The 17535-nt window shown below is 40.1% G+C and overlaps 1 protein-coding gene across 1 annotated transcript; it reads left to right on the forward strand.

Annotated features, from left to right (window-relative positions):
• Positions 1 to 12475: 12475 nt before the first annotated feature.
• On the forward strand, positions 12476 to 12775 carry LOC118731611 (essential MCU regulator, mitochondrial-like). Its single transcript, XM_036460329.2, has one exon. The coding sequence runs from the start codon at positions 12476 to 12478 to the stop codon at positions 12773 to 12775; it is 300 nt and encodes a 99-aa protein (XP_036316222.1).
• Positions 12776 to 17535: the final 4760 nt, after the last annotated feature.

Below are 17535 nucleotides of genomic sequence, written 5' to 3' on the forward strand. Positions count from 1 at the left end.
ATTTTGTTAACTTTGTTTACTAACATTATAATATTACAATACTACAGTTTCCAGTGATTATATTTCCCAGAAAGTTCAAAAGAGAAAACTAGATCAAACCTTTTGTTTTCTTCACTTCCAGTGAGATTTAAAAATTGCTTATGTGTTAAAAAAAAAAATGTGCACATTATTAACAATAAAAACTCACTATACCTATTAATGAATTTAATGACAGCATACCTAATTTCTCAGTATATTTTTTAGACAAATCCCTCCTTTGGACTTTCATTATCCTTATTGTAATCTTAATCATATTTATTTACTTAATCACTATAAAACTGTGAAAGTTTTATTAACCTATCTAAATTTTATTATAGAAAATTTAAATGATTTAGGCTATAAAACTGTGATCATTACCTAATCAAAGTAGTTCCTTGCTGAATGCATAATGGTCTGACTCTGTAACTGTGTTTTTAATTATATTTCAATAGAAGATAAACAAGAAATTAAACTACTTAATGGTCTATGCCTTCACTTTTAATCCAGGTTTTGTGTTTTTTGTGGGTTTTTTTGTTTTGTTTTATAACAAAAGAAGCAGATAAGAATTGTGGCTCCTGGTTTAAATGTCATTTGCATAACATTTTTAAAATGATTTAAAAATTGTATTATCAGTAATTAGTCACCCTATTTGCCTCTCCTCAAAATTCTACACAAATTCTTTGATAACCACTAGCTTCAGATATTGTTAGGTTTTACAAAGACAAACGGTGTACTTGCTAGAAAAAGACAGTTTACCTAAGGAACATAGCAACTGAGGTTGAAGCATGTCCCCAAATGTTAAAATATGTCTTCTCAAAGGGTATGCACTGAAAATTGATGGGCTGAGCAAAGGAAAAGAACTGAGAATCTTCTTGAGTATTATTAATAGACATCATTTCTAAAATGTTTCAGTAAACGTTCTTTAATACAGACCTTGAGTATCAGTTTAACCTAGTGTTTTTGAAATTATGCTTCATTACGGGGGTAAACTATGTGGCAAGTTACTTTAAACTCTTTGTGCCTAATCTGTAAAGTGGTGCCAATGGATATCCCATAAAGCTATTGTAGGGATTAAATGAGATAACACAGTAAATCTCTTAGAGCAGTACCTAGAATACAGTGAGCACTCTGGCAGTTTGCCATTTTCTTGTTGTTGTTTTTATTGTTATTGTTGCTGTTGTTTTAGAGTAGCTGTACTTCTTAGACCATCTACCATTTTCCAAACACAAACATCCTTTAATTTTCTTAAACTCTGCAAAGAAGTATGTTAAATCCATTTTATAGATGGGAAAACTGAGCCTGAGAGTTTAAACATGCCAATCTGGACAACACCTGAATTCATACAACAATATGTCTATCATGGGAGTCTAAAATCCAGCAGCATGATCTCCATCCTGCATCTTCATACATTTAAGAATCATGATGTTTTCTGCTTATGATAGTGCAATGAATCATAATAAAAAGGTAACATCTAAAGCCTTAGAGCACAGTCTATAAGTCCCATTAAAAATATTTGTATTTATTTTCCCCAGAGCCAGATAATTTATCTTGAAACATCTCTAATAAACATCTTCTATATATATAAAAACCTAAATGACGTTTATGACCAGACTGAACAACCGGTTGACCAGTTGCTATGAAAACGCACTAACCACCAGGGGACAGATGCTCAATGCATGAGCTGCCCCCTGGTGGTCAGTGTGCTCCCACACCCAGCCAATTTCCCATGATTCCTCCCCAACTCCCCAGCCAACCAGCTGTGATTGTGCCAATCATGACTGGACGAGATAGCCCTGATGAGCCCCAATTGCTGGCCAGGCTGAGGAACCCCACTTGTGCACAAATTCATGCACCGGGCCTCTAGTCTCTAATAAAAGCACATGCCTTAGATTAATTTTTAAAGTTTTTTAGGTGAAATAAATGTTATAACTTAGTTAAAAGTGTTCTCTAGGCAATTGGTTGAATAATTAACCAGAAACATTATAGCTTAGTAGCCTCTTTACCTAAGCAACTGATCAGAGGCCAAACATTCTATTCTGAAGAGAAGACCAAGGTTCCCCAAATCCTTTCCCCATTGGGGCAATGGCAGTTTACTCTCAACCTTTCCTGTACGGCTCCCAGAAAGAATACACACTTACTGCTTTCTTCCTATTCTCAGTGCATTTCTTTCCTATAATACATAGAGCATGGTTTATATTTTTCTTGAATTACTTTTTTTGTTCATATATTTTATTTTCTCAATGAGTGAAAGAATAAGCAGACCATCACATTTTTTTTTCTTTTTTCCCCCCTTAAATCAGAACTCAGAGCACATTTCTCAAGTGCAATTGAAATTAACCAAATTCAAAATAGAAGATAGTTGTTATCACCACATCACTATGTTTATGACTATTAATACACACAGACAGCCCTATTAGAAGCACAGACACTATTGAAGCCAATGGAAATTGGCCAATAAAGCACAAAATAGCACAGAAAAGCAGATGTTTAATGTGCTATGATGGACCCCAGAAACAAGTCTCAAAAGACGCAAAGACATGGGGTCAAAATTGTTCAATAATAACCAAGAGGACTTTTTTTTTCTTACAGGGTAAGGAAAAAATAGGTTTACAGTGTGATAATGCAAAACACAATGTTTATTCCTGTGTTATTATTTATTAACTAGAGGCCCGGTGCATGAAAATTCATGCACTTGGGGGCATCCCTCAGCCTGGCCTGTGCCCTCTCACAGTCCAGGGTGTCCACCTGCCAGGTTAGGCCCACTCTCCAGGGGATCAGGCCTAAGCTGGCAGTCAGATATGCCTCTGGCAGCCCAAGAACCCTATGGGAGTGAGGAACGGGCCTAAGCCGTAAATTGGACATCCTTAGTGCTGCCAAGGAGGTGGCTTGTGGCTGAGCAGAGCTTACCTTGTGGGAGCGCACTGACAACCAGGGAGCAGCTCACGCATTGAGCATCTGCTCCCTAGTGATCAGTGCACATCACAATGACAGATCATTCCAGGTGGTTCTACTGTTAGGGTCAATTTGCATATTACCCTTCTATTCTGTAAAGTTATTGTATTATTTTCCATGCAAACAACTGCAAACCTACTTTTGCCTCACCCTGTTTACCCAACAAGATTTTTTAAAAATATTTATAGTTCAGATTATGACAGTTGTTCCTCTTCCCCCCCCCGCCCCCATAGCTACCTCAACCCAGTTACCACCCCATCCCATGACCTTACCCCTTGCCTCATTGTCCTCAACCATAGGTGTACGATTTTTGTCCAGTCTCTTCCCACAATCCCCACAAACCCCCGCCCCAACAATTCTATGCCCCTGATTCTATTATATTCACCAGATTATTCTGATAATCAGATTTTTAGATTCACTTGTTGATAGATATTTATTTGTTGTTCATAATTTTTATCTTTACCTTTTTCTTCTTTTTCCTCTTCTTACAGAATACCCTTCAGCATTTCATATATTACTAGTTTGGCAGTGATGAACTCCTTTAGCTTTTTCTTATCTGTGAAGCCCTTTATCTGACCTTCAATTCTGAATGATAACTTTGCTGTGCAGAGTAATCTTGGTAATAGGTTCTTGCTATTCATCACTTTGAATATTTCTTGCCACTCCCATCTGGCCTGCATATTTTCTGTTGAGAAATCAGCTGAAAGTCCTATGGTGCTCCCTTTAGGTAACTAACTGTTTTTTCTCTTGCTGCTTTTAATATTCTCTTTTTGTTTTTTCTCTTGGGATTTTAATTATGATGTGTCTTGCTGTGGTACTCTTTGGATTCCATTTGTTTGGGGTTCTGTACATTTCCTATACTTGTAAGTCTATTTCTTTCACCAGGTGGGGGAAGTTTTCTGTCATTATTTCTTCAAATAGGTTTTCAGTATCTTGCTCTCTCTCTTCCTCTGGCACCTCCATAATTCAGATGTTGGTACACTTGAAGTTGTCCCAGAGACTCCTTACACTATCTTCATATTTTTTGGATTCTTTTTTCTTTTTGCTTTTCCAGTTGGGTGTTTTTTACTTCTTTATATTTCAAATCTTTGACTTGAATATTGTGAGCCTCTAGTCTGCTGTTGGATCTCTGTATATTATTTTTTATTTCAGTCAATGTATGCTTAATTTCTAGTTGGTCCTTTTTCATATCCTAGAGCACATGTGTCAAACACAAGGCCCACGGGCCAAATCCGTCCCGCCAAGCCTTGCAATGTGGCCCTCACCACGCTGTCATCACTGCACTCCGCTGCATTTCCATCACAATGACAGTTGATGACTGTTCAGTAAACCATTCGGCCCGCAATATAGGCTGGATTTTAGATTTTGGCCCCTTCTCTGATTGAGTTCGACACCCCTATAGAGGGTCTCACTAAATTTATCAGCCTTTTCTAGGGAATTCTAAAAAAAACCTTATAACCATGGTTTTGAACTCTGTGTCCAGTAGTTTGCTTTCCTCTATTTCTTTTATTTGTGATCTGTTTCTTTGTCTCCTGAGCTGATAGAGTGGCTTTGTGTGTTAGATGTCCTTTAGGGTCTAGTGGCTCAGCCTCCCCAGTTACCTGAGGTGGAAACTCTTGGTGCACCCTTTCGTGGGCTGTATGCACAGTCTTATTGTAGTTAAGCCTTAATTGTTGTTGGTATCAGTGGAAGGAATTGACCTCCAGCCAATTGGCTGTGAGAATCAGCTGTGTCTATGATGGGAGAATTTCTGTGCTGGAGACACCCTTATGAGGCAAGACTTGCTTCAGTGGGGCTTTGGTACTCACTGAGGCTTCCCCCCTGAGTGTGTCCCTTATGAATCTGAAGAATTGTATTCTGAATGGTCCCACTCTGACCCTGGGTACACTGGCTCTTGGATCTCCAAGGAGGTGCTAACTTAGCCTTTGCCTGAGGCCACCCAACAGGAGCTACAGAGAGATCTGCAGATTCCTCTTCTTTGTTTGGGTTTTGTAGGTGCCCAGATGAGGCCCAGCTGTGTAGCAATGCAAGCTGCTGTGGGGCCTTGAGCCTTCTATTGGATGTTCTGGGTCTCTCTGACTCAGCTGCAGTTTGTTAGGTAAGTTTAGATTTCCAAGGACCAGGCCATTCATATGCAAAAGCCTCTGCACACAGCTTGGATGGGGCGGAGTCTCAAGGCAAAGCAAACAGCAATGGCTTCTCATCAGCCCTGCCCTAAGAGGCCCTGGGTCTCAGTGTCCTGTGGTAACCACTGCAAGAACCTCTGAGAGAAAGCCGCCCTCAAGTTCTGCCCACTGCCAGACAGTCTAGTTTCTCCCCGTATGAGTCTGGGTCCCCAGAGTCTCGCCCAGAACTGGAGTTCAGAGCAGTCAGGAGCTTATGTCTCCATGAGGATTGAAAAAGCCAGCCCTCTCTGGGTGCATGCCTCTGTACTCTGGACTTTACTTCCGCAGCTCCTCTGAGTCTCAGAGTGCTTTTCTCTTCCCTTCTAGTTGTAGAATTTCCACTCAGCCAGCCTTCCTGTGGTTCTGGATGATGTCTGTTTTTTCTTTTAATTGTAGTTTTGAAGTAGTTTTGAAGTGGTTATGCGAGGCGACAAGTTCAGGTGTTTACCTATATTACAATCTTGGTTTCTCTCCCCCAACTATTGGGTAGGCAACTAAGTAATTGCGGGTTTCACACATATATGGCTTCAGTTGAATTTTTAGGTTTGCAGACGTAGTACAAATGTAAAACACATTTTGTTATTTGATAGTTGGCTATTCAGCTGTTAATCAGTAAAAAAAGTTTTTTGATCTGTTTTGTAGTTTTCGTTTGGCGTTCGTTGAAAAATGGAAAATCAAAAGGAACATTTTCGTCATATTTTGCTTTTTTATTTCCGCAAAGGGAAAAACACATTGCAAGCTCATAAAAAGTTATGTGCTGTTTATGGTGACGAAGCCTTAAAAGAACGGCAGTGTCAAAATGGGTTTGCCAAATTTCGTTCTGGTGATTTTTCACTCAAAGATGAAAAACGCTCTGGTCGTCCAGTTGAAGTTGATGACGCCCTAATCAAAGCAATAATCAATTCGGACTGTCACAGTACAACACGTGAGATTGCAGAGAAGCTTCATGTATCACATACATGCATTGAAAATCACTTAAAACAACTTGGCTATGTTCAAAAACTCGATACATGGGTTCCTCACGAACTGAAAGAATCACAGTTAACGCAACGCATTAGCAGCTGCGATTTGCTAAGGAAACGTAATGAAAATGATCCATTTTTAAAACGACTGATAACTGGCGATGAAAAATGGGTTGTTTACAACAATATCAAGCGGAAAAGATCGTGGAGCAGGCCAGGTGAACCAACTCAAACAACATCAAAAGCTGATATTCATCAAAAGAAGGTTTTGTTATCAGTTTGGTGGGATTACAAAGGAATTGTCTACTTTGAACTCTTACCACCCAACCGAACGATCAATTCTGATGTCTACATTGAACAACTAACGAAATTAAACAATGCAGTTGAAGAAAAGCGGCCCGAATTGACAAATCGAAAAGGTGTTGTATTCCATCATGACAATGCAAGGCCACACACATCTTTGGTCACTCGGCAAAAATTAATGGAGCTTGGTTGGGATGTTTTGCCACATCCACCATATAGTCCTGACCTTGCACCATCTGATTACTTTTTGTTTCGATCTTTACAAAACTCCTTGAATGGTAAAAATTTCAATAATGATGATGATGTCAAATCGTACCTGATTCAGTTTTTTGCTAATAAAAACCAGAAGTTTTTTGAACGTGGGATTATGATGCTGCCTGAAAGATAGCAAAAGGTCATTGATCAAATGGGCAATACATTACAGAATAAAGTTATTTAGTTCCATGAAAAAATTCTTTTAAATCCGCAATTACTTAGTTGCCGACCCACAATATATTTTTGCAAAAGGAAACAGCACCTAGTATTGTAAAAAGAGTTTGTCATCAGGATACTCTCTCGCTCTCAATTATCTAAGTTTTCCAAGTCAGCCAGCTGAAATACAAAGTTCTAACTGGCTATAATTCATAAGCAATACCCTGAGTAATTTATGGCTTATAGTACAAGAGTTTAAAATGGGAAGGGTGCCAAAACCGGTTTGGCTCAGTGGATATAGCGTCAGCCTGCGGACTGAAAGGTCCCAGGTTTGATTCCGGGCAAGGGCATGTACCTTGGTTGCAGGCACATCCCTGGTAGGAGGTGTGCAGAAGGCAGCTGATCGATGTTTCTCTCTCATCGATGTTTCTAGCTCTCTATCCCTCTCCCTTCCTCTCTGTAAAAAATCAATAAAATATAGTTTTTAAAATAAATAAATAAATAAATAAATAAATAAATAAATAAATAAAATGGGAAGGGTAAGAAACTATCTTTCCCATCCAAAATGGGGGATGGAGGGCTACAGGGAGAGCTGACATCTGCACTAACAGTGGTACTATGGCCAGGCATCCGCATAGTATGAAGTGTGCACATTGCCGGTTAGTGTACAATGTCAAAGGTGCAAATTCTTGAATGTAGTCAAATGTGGGAATCTGACACGTTAGCCTGCAGTTGGTATATCTCCAATCTGTAGTTTCTTACCCTGACATCTTTCATCACACTCATTAAGGAAGAGAAGGAGAGTACATGTGGTCACCAGATTCTTTTTTGTTTCTGAAAGAAAGCCGCATCCTTTCATTAGCCCTTACCATCTTATTGCTCCAATTATTACTGAAACTTTGAAAAGATTCTTACTTGACATAGGCTTTTTAATCAAGAATAAACAAGACCACACACCCTCCTGAATGGTACATTAAAAACATATGTCTATTATGATAAATACCCTCACGGGAGGGGGAGGGGAGACACACACAAAAAAATGCTTAATGAAAACTCAAAAGCCAAAGTAAGTGATGAAACCAGACTCACCTGTAGACCATTTTTCACTTTTTCTAAAGTTGGCCCTCTTCAGTCCATCAAACCCTTAATGTGCTGATTGTGTGTGCATTCTGTCAGTATCTCAGTCTGGTCTAGAAGGTTCAGGGAATGGGTTCTGACCTCAACTTTGCCACACCCCAAGAGCTGGCAGGATGTGGAGGCATAAATCCTCACAGAGAGGATTTTTGCAGGCATGAGGATTAGTAAGTGCCCCAAGCACAGTCCACATGCAATAAATATTTGTTAAGATATATTGAATGAAAAGAAGTAGGTAAAACATAAACAAGAACAGGGAGCTAAGAATAGAGCCTTCAAAGATGTCCTCGGCTTTGAAAATAAGTCAACCAAAGAGACCGAGAAACAATTGCAAAAAAAGGAAGAAGGGAAAGATGAAGGCATGGTGTCAAGAAAGTCAAAATTAAGGAATATTTAAAAGACATGGTCATAGTGTCAAATGAAAAGAAGCAATATAAGAAAATGTGATTATATCTGTTGGTGGGAAATGTGATTCAAAATGTTCTCTGAAAGGAATATGATCTTTATAAATCTTCTGAAAATTATTGCTGGAACTTAAAAGCTGAAGCAATTTATAGTAACAACAACCAACAAAAACTATGAAAATAAAGTTAAAGCCAATTTCAAAACACTTAAAGTTGTTGAGTAAGGGACAACAGAAAATAAAGGGAAAAAATCCCTCTAATGGGGAAAAACGTCATTTGGGCTTTGATAAGCATAATGACATCATATTGCTGCATAACATTTATTCTTTTTCTTCTGCTCTCTCAGAAGAAAATAACCCAGCATTTTCCCAAAGTGCAGGGACACGAAGACCTTCCCTATGAATATTTAGAAGTTGTTTTATAAAATACTAGGAGTTAACCTGGGATTCTTGGGTGTTGGGCCTCAGAAGGTCTGTGACCCCTTTACACTGCATTCCACTCCTGTTATTCATGTGTCGAAGAGGATCCATGGCTTCCATCAGATTCTCAAAGAACTTGTTACCCTATAAAAGTTAAGAACCACTGTTCTAGAGAAAGTAATACATTTGGCCACTGGAGGAAAAGGTTTAAAAACGCTTTTGATGGCAAGTCAGGCTGACATCTGCACATTCTTATTCATCCTTACCATTTTTCCTTCCACTCCATGGAAGTATTGCTCTCCTCTTGGGCTTTCTCTATGCTTTAAATCTCACCTCCCCCCTGTTTCTTTTCAGTCTCCTTTGCCCCATAAATATTGCAGTTCCCAGGACTCCATGATTACTCCCTTTTTCTTCTTACTTTATATATTCTAGCTAGCTAGCTGAGCTGTATTCTGTCTGTCTCTTACAAATTTCTTCAGGATGGTTATAAAATCTGGAAACATAGGTGAATACATAATAAATGATTTATTGATACTATACTAAATCACATGATAAAATATTATCAATGTTTTCAGAATTTATGATCATCTTATATATACATTTGTAGTTTCGAAATTAATTTCAAGCCAAAAAGTCTTTCTTGAGCTGCATGTGATTTTCAGACTGTGGACTGTCTACGGAACATCTCTACTTGGCACCCCCAGACGCTTCTCACATGACTCGTCCAATATCACCTCCTCTTGCATTCTCATTCCTCTTGCATTCTCCATCATAGGGAATGGTTTCCCCATTTTTAAACCACTCCTAAAACACAAGTCTGGGAGTTTCTCTCTGCAGCATCCAGATTTTTTGAGAAGCTCCCTCCTTTCACCAGTTCTCTTTTCAACTGACCACCAATCCTGTCTATTTTGCTTCATAAACACTTCAAAAATCTTCCCACCCCAGCCCATCTCCATTGATATTGTCTTAATTCAAGTACTTATCATTTCTTACCTAAACTCTTATAATAGAGCAGGTCTTCTTACCGCCTATTTAAGCTCCTTCCAAATAATATCTCTTAACAAGAATCTTCCTAAAATGCAAATCCAATTATGGTGATCTACTACCTCAAATTCTTCCATAGCTCTAATTGCTGAATAATAAAGCCCAGAGTCCTTGGCCTGGCATACAAGGCCTTCATTTTCTACCTTCTCACCTTCATCTATTTGATGCTATAGCCACACCCACTAATATGATTTTCTTCAAACATGCCTTGACACTATTGCTTGGATTTCCACCATTGATGAGCTTCTATTAATCCTTCAAGGCTTAGCCCCCAAATCCCTGGTATTATCCCTTTACCAGTGGGGCTGGGACTCTCAGTGGTTATCAGGACTGGGAACCAGACACAGGGAAACAGGGTAAATTTTGTTTCAATATCCAGGTTAAGGGGAGCTTGGTGTCAGGGACATAGCTAAACTGAGAGCAAAGCCAAATGCAGAATAGTAGCAGCAATGATTTAAGGTTAAGCCATGGAGTATTAAGCTACAGCCCCTGAAAGTCCCACCAAGGACTTGATCCAGAGTTTGAGGTAGAGCAGGATGAGACTGAGATGTCATCTTAGCATAAGGAGGAGTGTTGTGGCCAGGGAGTCAGGAAGTTGGGCAGCCCCTGACAATGTCTGTGAGATAATGAATTCAGGAAACTTCAATATACTCATGAGTGAACGCCCAATTTTACTTTTTAAAAAGATTCTTTTCTGTTGGCACTTTTTCTAATAAAAACAGTCAATTTTACTAAAACACACACACACACACATACACATAGTTTTGAGACTAAATTAAAGTTTTTAAATGACACTTAAATGCAGCTTCCATCTTTTATAGACGAAGAAATTGAGGACTACAGAAGTTAAACAAAATTTCAAATACCATACCTCTAGTTGGTGGCAGCCAATTGATGACATAATAGAAAACTAAGTTTGAAAAAAAGTCACACATTCAGTCTACAACAGAAAATCAATGATCATAAAACCCACAGAGGAGTATAAAAATATTAAACAAAGACATATCTGAATAGGTACATATATCTGTTCAGATCAAAGTCAACATTTTTAGCTTTATACATTTAAAAAAATCTTAAAAACAATGTGACCAGCAGTTCCATCTTCATAAAACTAAAAATTATTTGAGCTGAGCAGAACAGTGAGGGTGCCGTCTAGAAAATAAAAGCCATTCAGTATCTTTGAAAGAAAATTAAACTGGAACAGAGAATTGGTTACATAGATAATGGAAAATCTGAGAATCCAAACAAAGAATGGTGAGACTTCTCTAAGATGAGCAAAAGCAGGAAGGCACCACCACTCCTTGCGCCAGAGGGCCAACTGGAGAAGGTGGTATTCTAAGAGCACATCTAGTAGAAACTGGGTCGAGAGAGAAAAAAACCTGCCCAGTGGGTCCTAAAATTCCAGAGGAGATTCAGTTACTATCTCCAAAAAAACACAAAAGACTTTCTTTTAGGGAAAGGGAAAGTAGAGTTAAATTAGGAAGTGATTCTTCCCGAACTCCACCCCATCTCTCTCTTTCCGATTTTTGCTTGCAATCTGATTCATCATCCTCACCCCCAGAGGCAGCTCTGAAAGAAGAGAAATTTTCCAAAGGAAGGAAGCAGTCCAACTTTGCTGATCTGAGCCAACTGCCCATTTCCTTTGGGGTTAGGAATAACGGCATGAGGAGTGAGCCATCACAAGACAAAGGGACCCAGAGAAGCATGCTTCCTGAGCATGATGAAAACACCAAGGTTACAGATGATGACTAACTGCAGTCAAATCACCTTCCAAGTTCTACTTTGCTTAATTAATCCTTTCTTCACTCTCTGACATATAGTGGACTCTTAAAGGAACATTGTAAACTCACACAGTCAATTGCCTTCTTTAAGCCAGCAATAGCATCTTCCAGAAAGACAGGAAACAGAGAAGTCGACTCTGCTCCACCAGTGAGATGTTTCTGGAAACCCACCATTTTTCATATATATTCCTTGAGAGCTGGGAATAATACCAGAGAGGGCCTCTAGCCTCGAGTTAATCATTTGGGGGAAATATGCAACAAGGTGTCATTGATCCTCGCTCTCAAGGTCACCCTGACATGTGGAGGCTCTCCAGAATCCCAGAACCCGATTCATTCCAGCACATTGCTTTGTTATGGTGTCAGCTGTCAGTGAGCCAGGTGATAGAAGTCAAGCCACCCTCTGAGCCAGACAAGCCTGAGGACACAGATGTTGGAATTTAAATGCGTTCCTTCTTCCTTCCAATGCATACTCCCACCTGGATATCCAGGACACCCTTAACACATCCCTTTTACCTCATTTATTCATTTTTTCCATTCATCAATTCCTTTAATAAACATTTATTGATGACTTACTATGTGTCAAGCACTGGGGACAGAGCAGAGAACAAAACAAGCAAAAAATCCCTGTCCTCATGGGACAATAAACAAGTAAAATATATAGTTTGTCCAATGATCAGACGGAATTATAGAAAAAATAATAATAAAATGGAAAAAGGCCATATGTCTTCTTAGGGCAGGAGCACTAAATTTTATTGAAAGGTGTCCAGAACTAGGCACCCTGCGTCTCGTCTGCTACGAAAGCCTCGCGATGTTTGGGGAAAGCCTCGCGATGCTTGGGGCAGCGTGCTTTCTGAGCCAGGCGCTGAGGCCCGGGGGCTGGGGATGGCATCCAGAGCGGCTCGCTGGCTGGGGGCTCTTCGGAGGGGACTGAGCTTGAAGAAAGATGGAGCGATCTCAGTCGGACGGGGTGGCTCAGGTCAGAGCCTGGTACCGTCGAGGTCAGGCACCCATACTCGCACCGGCGCCATTTTGCCCAAACCGGTGAGAACGCCCTTCGGCCTCCTCCGTGTGTTCTCCATTGTGATCCCCTTTCTCTTTGTGGGGATGCTCATCAGCAAGAACTTCGCTGCTCTACTTGAGCAGCATGACATTTTTGCCCCAGAGGACGATGATGATGACTAACAGGTCACGAAGTTCAGAAAAGAGAAAGCCCTAGCCGAATCAAATAAATGGTGATGCTAGCCCTGTGTCCCAGACTCTGGGAGGTTCCCCGAGATGCGCAACTCACTGAGAATAAACATGACAAATATAAAAATAAAAATAAAAGAAAGAAAAAGAAAGGTGTCCAAGAAAGATGACCTTTGAAGCAAAGGTCTGAAGCAAGAGTGAGGAAAGAGCATTCCAGTCATAGTAGCAAGTATTATACAAAGGTCCTGGGGCTGGACCACTCGTGATGACATGATGCAGGACCAGCAAAAGCCCATGTGTTAGAGTGAGTGAGTATAGGGGATAAATTGTAAGGATAGGAAATGAGCTCAGAGATGTGAGAGAGAGAAGATTTTGTAGTGCTCTGTGGGTTTTAAGAACTCGGACTCTTACTCTGAGTTAGATGGAGAAGCGAGTGGAGTAGAAGAGTGATATGATCTGACTTACTTTTAAAAAAGGATCTCCCTGTCCATTGGATGTAGATTAAAATGTAGAGAGAATGCCGAAACCGGTTTGGCTCCGTGGATAGAACGTCAGACTGCGGACTGAAGGGTCCTAGGTTCGATTCCGGTCAAGGGCAGGTATCTTGGTTGCAGGCACATCCCTAGTAGGGAGTGTGCTGGAGGCAGCTGATCAATGTTTCTCTCTCAACGATGTTTCTAACTTTCTACCCCTCTCCCCCTTTCTGTAAAAAATCAATAAAATGTATTTTTTTAATTAAATAAAATGTAGGAAGCATAGGGCAAAAGCAAGGAAGCCAACAGCAGTAATCCTGGGGAGAGATAACAGTGGAAGTGGTGGTAGTAGGATTCCGAATATCATCTAGATATATTTTTAAGATCCTCCAAGGTATGGATTTGGAGCCACTCATCCTCTTTCCTTGAGTCTTTGGGATAAATCTATAGTTTCCATTAATCTAGGATACAGAAACCTGGGGGAGTAGTAAAGAGCTCAGTTACCAAAGCTCAGGTTAGTCATTGATTTAAAGAATCTGTGAGTGGGGAATAAGTATAACAAAAGTCAATGGTCCCAAGAGAGTCACTGCAGCTGACTATACATTTCTATTCACGTATGTACTGCTTGTTACAGCAACCACTACATATATAAGGATTGAAATCTAAGTGGATGATAAATATCAACATAAGATAAACTAACTGAGGGAAATGGAGCTAAGTTAAGGCTGCATAAATCTAGTGTTTAGTACCGCTGAAAGACAAAATGATCAGAAACTTCCACCTGAGGATTCAGAGAGAGAAAATGGCTAGATTTGCTGAAAGGCTCAGTAAATGTTTGGAGAACTGAATCCCTATAGAACTTTGTGTATACCCCGGCTGGGTAGCTCAGTAGATTAGACCATTATCCAAATACATTAAGGTTTCATGTTAAATCACCGGGGTCAGGTCACATACAAAAATCAACCATTAAATGCATAAATCCATTAAATGCATAAATAAATGGAACAACAAATCGATGTTTCCCCCCCCCCCCCTCTCTCTCTCTCTCTCTCTCTTTCTCTCTCCCCTTCCATCCCCCTCCTCCCTCCCTCCTTTCTTTCCTCTCTCTCTAATATCAATAAATAAAAATTAAAAAAAAAAACTTTGTGTAAACCTTGGGATGAAGTTAAACTTGCAAATCACTTGGAAACTTGTTAGAAATGCAGAATCTCAGGCCAACTCCAGACCTGCTGGATCAGAATCAGCAATTTAATAAAGACTCCAAGTGATTTGTTTGTGCACTGAAGTTTGAGAAGCTCTATGTGGGCTTTTTTTTTTTGCTCTTAAAAGCATCACTGATGAAGTGGGTGAAAGGCAAGGAAATGGTGGCCAGCTCACCACCAAACTATGATAGAGAATTCACAGACAACCAAACTCTCTTCTTAGATTTCAACAAAAATCCAGGAAGCTCTTCAATTTGTTAGGCAAATGAAGACTGGTGAAGAAGAAATTTGAAAGGCAGGTATGAGCCCTAAATTAAATGCAGTCCCAGACTAGTTCCCACTAAAGGAATGGAAATTATAGTCAAAGAGCGACAAATCAATTTTGGTAACTGGAATTTCCAGATGCACGGAAAATATGAACTTTAGAGGACTTCACAAACATTCAGTTTCTGCAAAATCTTCAGTGGCTGTGAACTGCACTGGCTTGCATAGCACTGAATTCTTACCATATCCTATAGAGAACCTCAGCCTAAAAGGCCTAACCGAATGCACCAGGAGCAGAATGCAAGAACATTCTATTCTACGACAAACCAACATGTGTGCTCTCGCCGTCCTGAAAGTGCTTTCGGAAAGGCCCTCTTCTTTCTGTACCAGTGTTGAGCAAAGGCTGGGGGAAAGTCGTATCATTATCCCATATATTTTCTTCCTCTAACCACAATTACAGGGAGGCTTGTGGCATGTTACACAAACCTGTCATCGAGGTGGAAGCTGAAAAAATGTCAGTTACTCAATAGTAAGATAGGCCTGTGCAGCCACTCAAGCAAGGAAGGTGGGCCTCAAAGCAATTTAAGGCACATCTGCCTTCCATGCTAACTGCCATTAACACTGAAGAGTTTAGACACACATCCATGCTGATGACTTGCAAAAGGGCCAGAAAAACTATCCTTAAATCATTGAGTAGTATTAACTTCATGTCAGGTGCTGTGTTAATTGCATTCCATGCATCTTTATATTTGCTCTTCAAAGGTAGTGCTCTCAACGATTATGATTATCTGCATTATTTCTATGTTATTCCATTAATAACTATATTATTTACAGCATGAATATCTATATTATTTCTAGTAAGTATACAAACAATCCACTTGATTCCAAAGCCTTACGCTTCTTTACTAAAGGGTTAGACTTCCTATCAAATTCCCTCCAGCTGAGAAATTGCAGTCTGAGGATAGACTTCCTATCATCTGTGCAATCTCCCCACATTATAATCACAGTAGAATTTATGAGACAGCCTCATTTACCATCTACTTAAAGAAGACCTTCTTGCCTGGACAAATGCTTACTTGCAAAGGAACTAGATAGGAATACTTTTGTGTACCTATTAAGCATGAGAAATCACAGTAATTGAAGTGAAAAATTTAGACTGTTCATGCTGATTTGGCATTCACATGAGCTGTACCAAAAATGAGATAGAACCATGTGCCCTCCCAAAGCCAGTTGAATCTTTGGCTCCAACTGTTCCCATCACAAGGCAGGAATATGGGAGCATCAGCTTAGATTTGTAGGACACTGTGCCTGAGATGATGAAATGGTACCTAGGAAAGAATCAAGGTGGTCTGAGTACGCATAGAAATCACCAAAAGGTGTAGGCATTCAGCTTTCAGAAAATGTCTCCAATCCTGAAAGATAATTTCACCACAGTTACTACACCCTAGGGAAGGGCCAGGGTAGTCCACTGCCTTCCCTGGAGGTGGGTGGTTAGCAGCCAGCCCTAATCCAGGCTTCCAGGAACACACCAAGGGCAGTGGCAGATTTATATGTCAGCAGGAAGCCAGCTTGCCACCCAGACGCTGTTATTGGAACAGGATAAAACTTGGCGTCTGGCTGGTAGAGCTGCCAAGCACACCTTGCCAGTGACTGCAGGTGCTGGTTGCTGCTCCAGGCGCTCTAGAGAGTAAGAGAGTGCAAGAAAATATTACATGAACAGATCTTCAGCTTTGGGCAGTGATTACATCAATGTGGCTTGTCACTGTGTTGCTACCCCTGTTTCCGCAAAAATAAGACAATGTCTTACATTAATTTTTTCTCCCAAAGTTGTGCTAGGTCTTATTTTCAGGGGATGTCTTATCTTTCCATGTGCTAGATCTTATTTTCGGAGGATGTCTTATTTTCGGGGAAACACGGTATATAAAAGAACTGAAGTATGATATTGGGAGCTTATTTAACCATCGATGCCTAATCAGGGTTTGGGAAGGCCTTTCTCATAAGGGTTCTCAGTCAAAAGAACTTCATCACTGAGAACACATACACACACGCCAAATAAATATGCTTTAGAATCAGCAAAGCTTTCTGTGAATCTGAGAAAGTCATACATAAAAGATCACAGAGAGAAAGAGGAAGCATTAAACTATTATGGCACGAAAGGATGCTATCTTCAAACACCCAGATGAAACAGCTCCTCCCCCCAGCTGGGAATTTGCAGTCTGAGGTTGAGCAGTATGTGGCAGGAGAGGAGGTAGGGAGCGATGACAGAAGTCTAAATAGAGTACAGTGTGGGTTTTTGGATCCCCAGGATAAAGAAAGCTTACTGGAAAACTATTATTTCTTTAAAAAAGAACAGAAGGTTTTATAAGCAGAGGTTCCCATAGGAAGAAAAAGGGGACAGGGGGCACAGAATCTGTAATACTTCAATGATACATTTTTAAAAATAATAAAATTTAATTTAATTTAGAAAACACAAAGGCCATGTTTCATGCAAGAAAATGTCTGCTCATGAAAAAGGTAACTGTAGTAGTTGCTTCCAAGAAGTCAGAAAGGTTTCTGGCCTCCATTCTGCATGGAATCTCAGAGCAGCCTCAGCCTCTTTGAACAGGAGATTCTCCACTCACTCAGAGAAGCTGATAATGCCTCCAGCCCCAGCCTGCCAGGCCTTGGTGCCCGAGACTCTCCAGGCCATGATTAGCTGCCCTTCCCCAGAAAAATAAATACTAAGAAGGTGTTAGGAGGAAATATCATTACATTTAATTCTCCAGCATTCACAGAGCTGTAAATGTCTGGCACTGCACACCAACCAGCTGACCAA

The sequence above is a fragment of the Pipistrellus kuhlii genome, unplaced genomic scaffold (genome assembly GCF_014108245.1).
Source record: "Pipistrellus kuhlii isolate mPipKuh1 unplaced genomic scaffold, mPipKuh1.p scaffold_m20_p_1, whole genome shotgun sequence".
In the NCBI taxonomy this organism is placed as follows: Eukaryota; Metazoa; Chordata; class Mammalia; order Chiroptera; family Vespertilionidae; genus Pipistrellus; species Pipistrellus kuhlii.

Bases quoted from the DNA above. Each gene is read 5' to 3' on its own strand.
- LOC118731611 (XM_036460329.2), top strand. From the start codon at position 12,476: ATGGCATCCAGAGCGGCTCGCTGGCTGGGGGCTCTTCGGAGGGGACTG.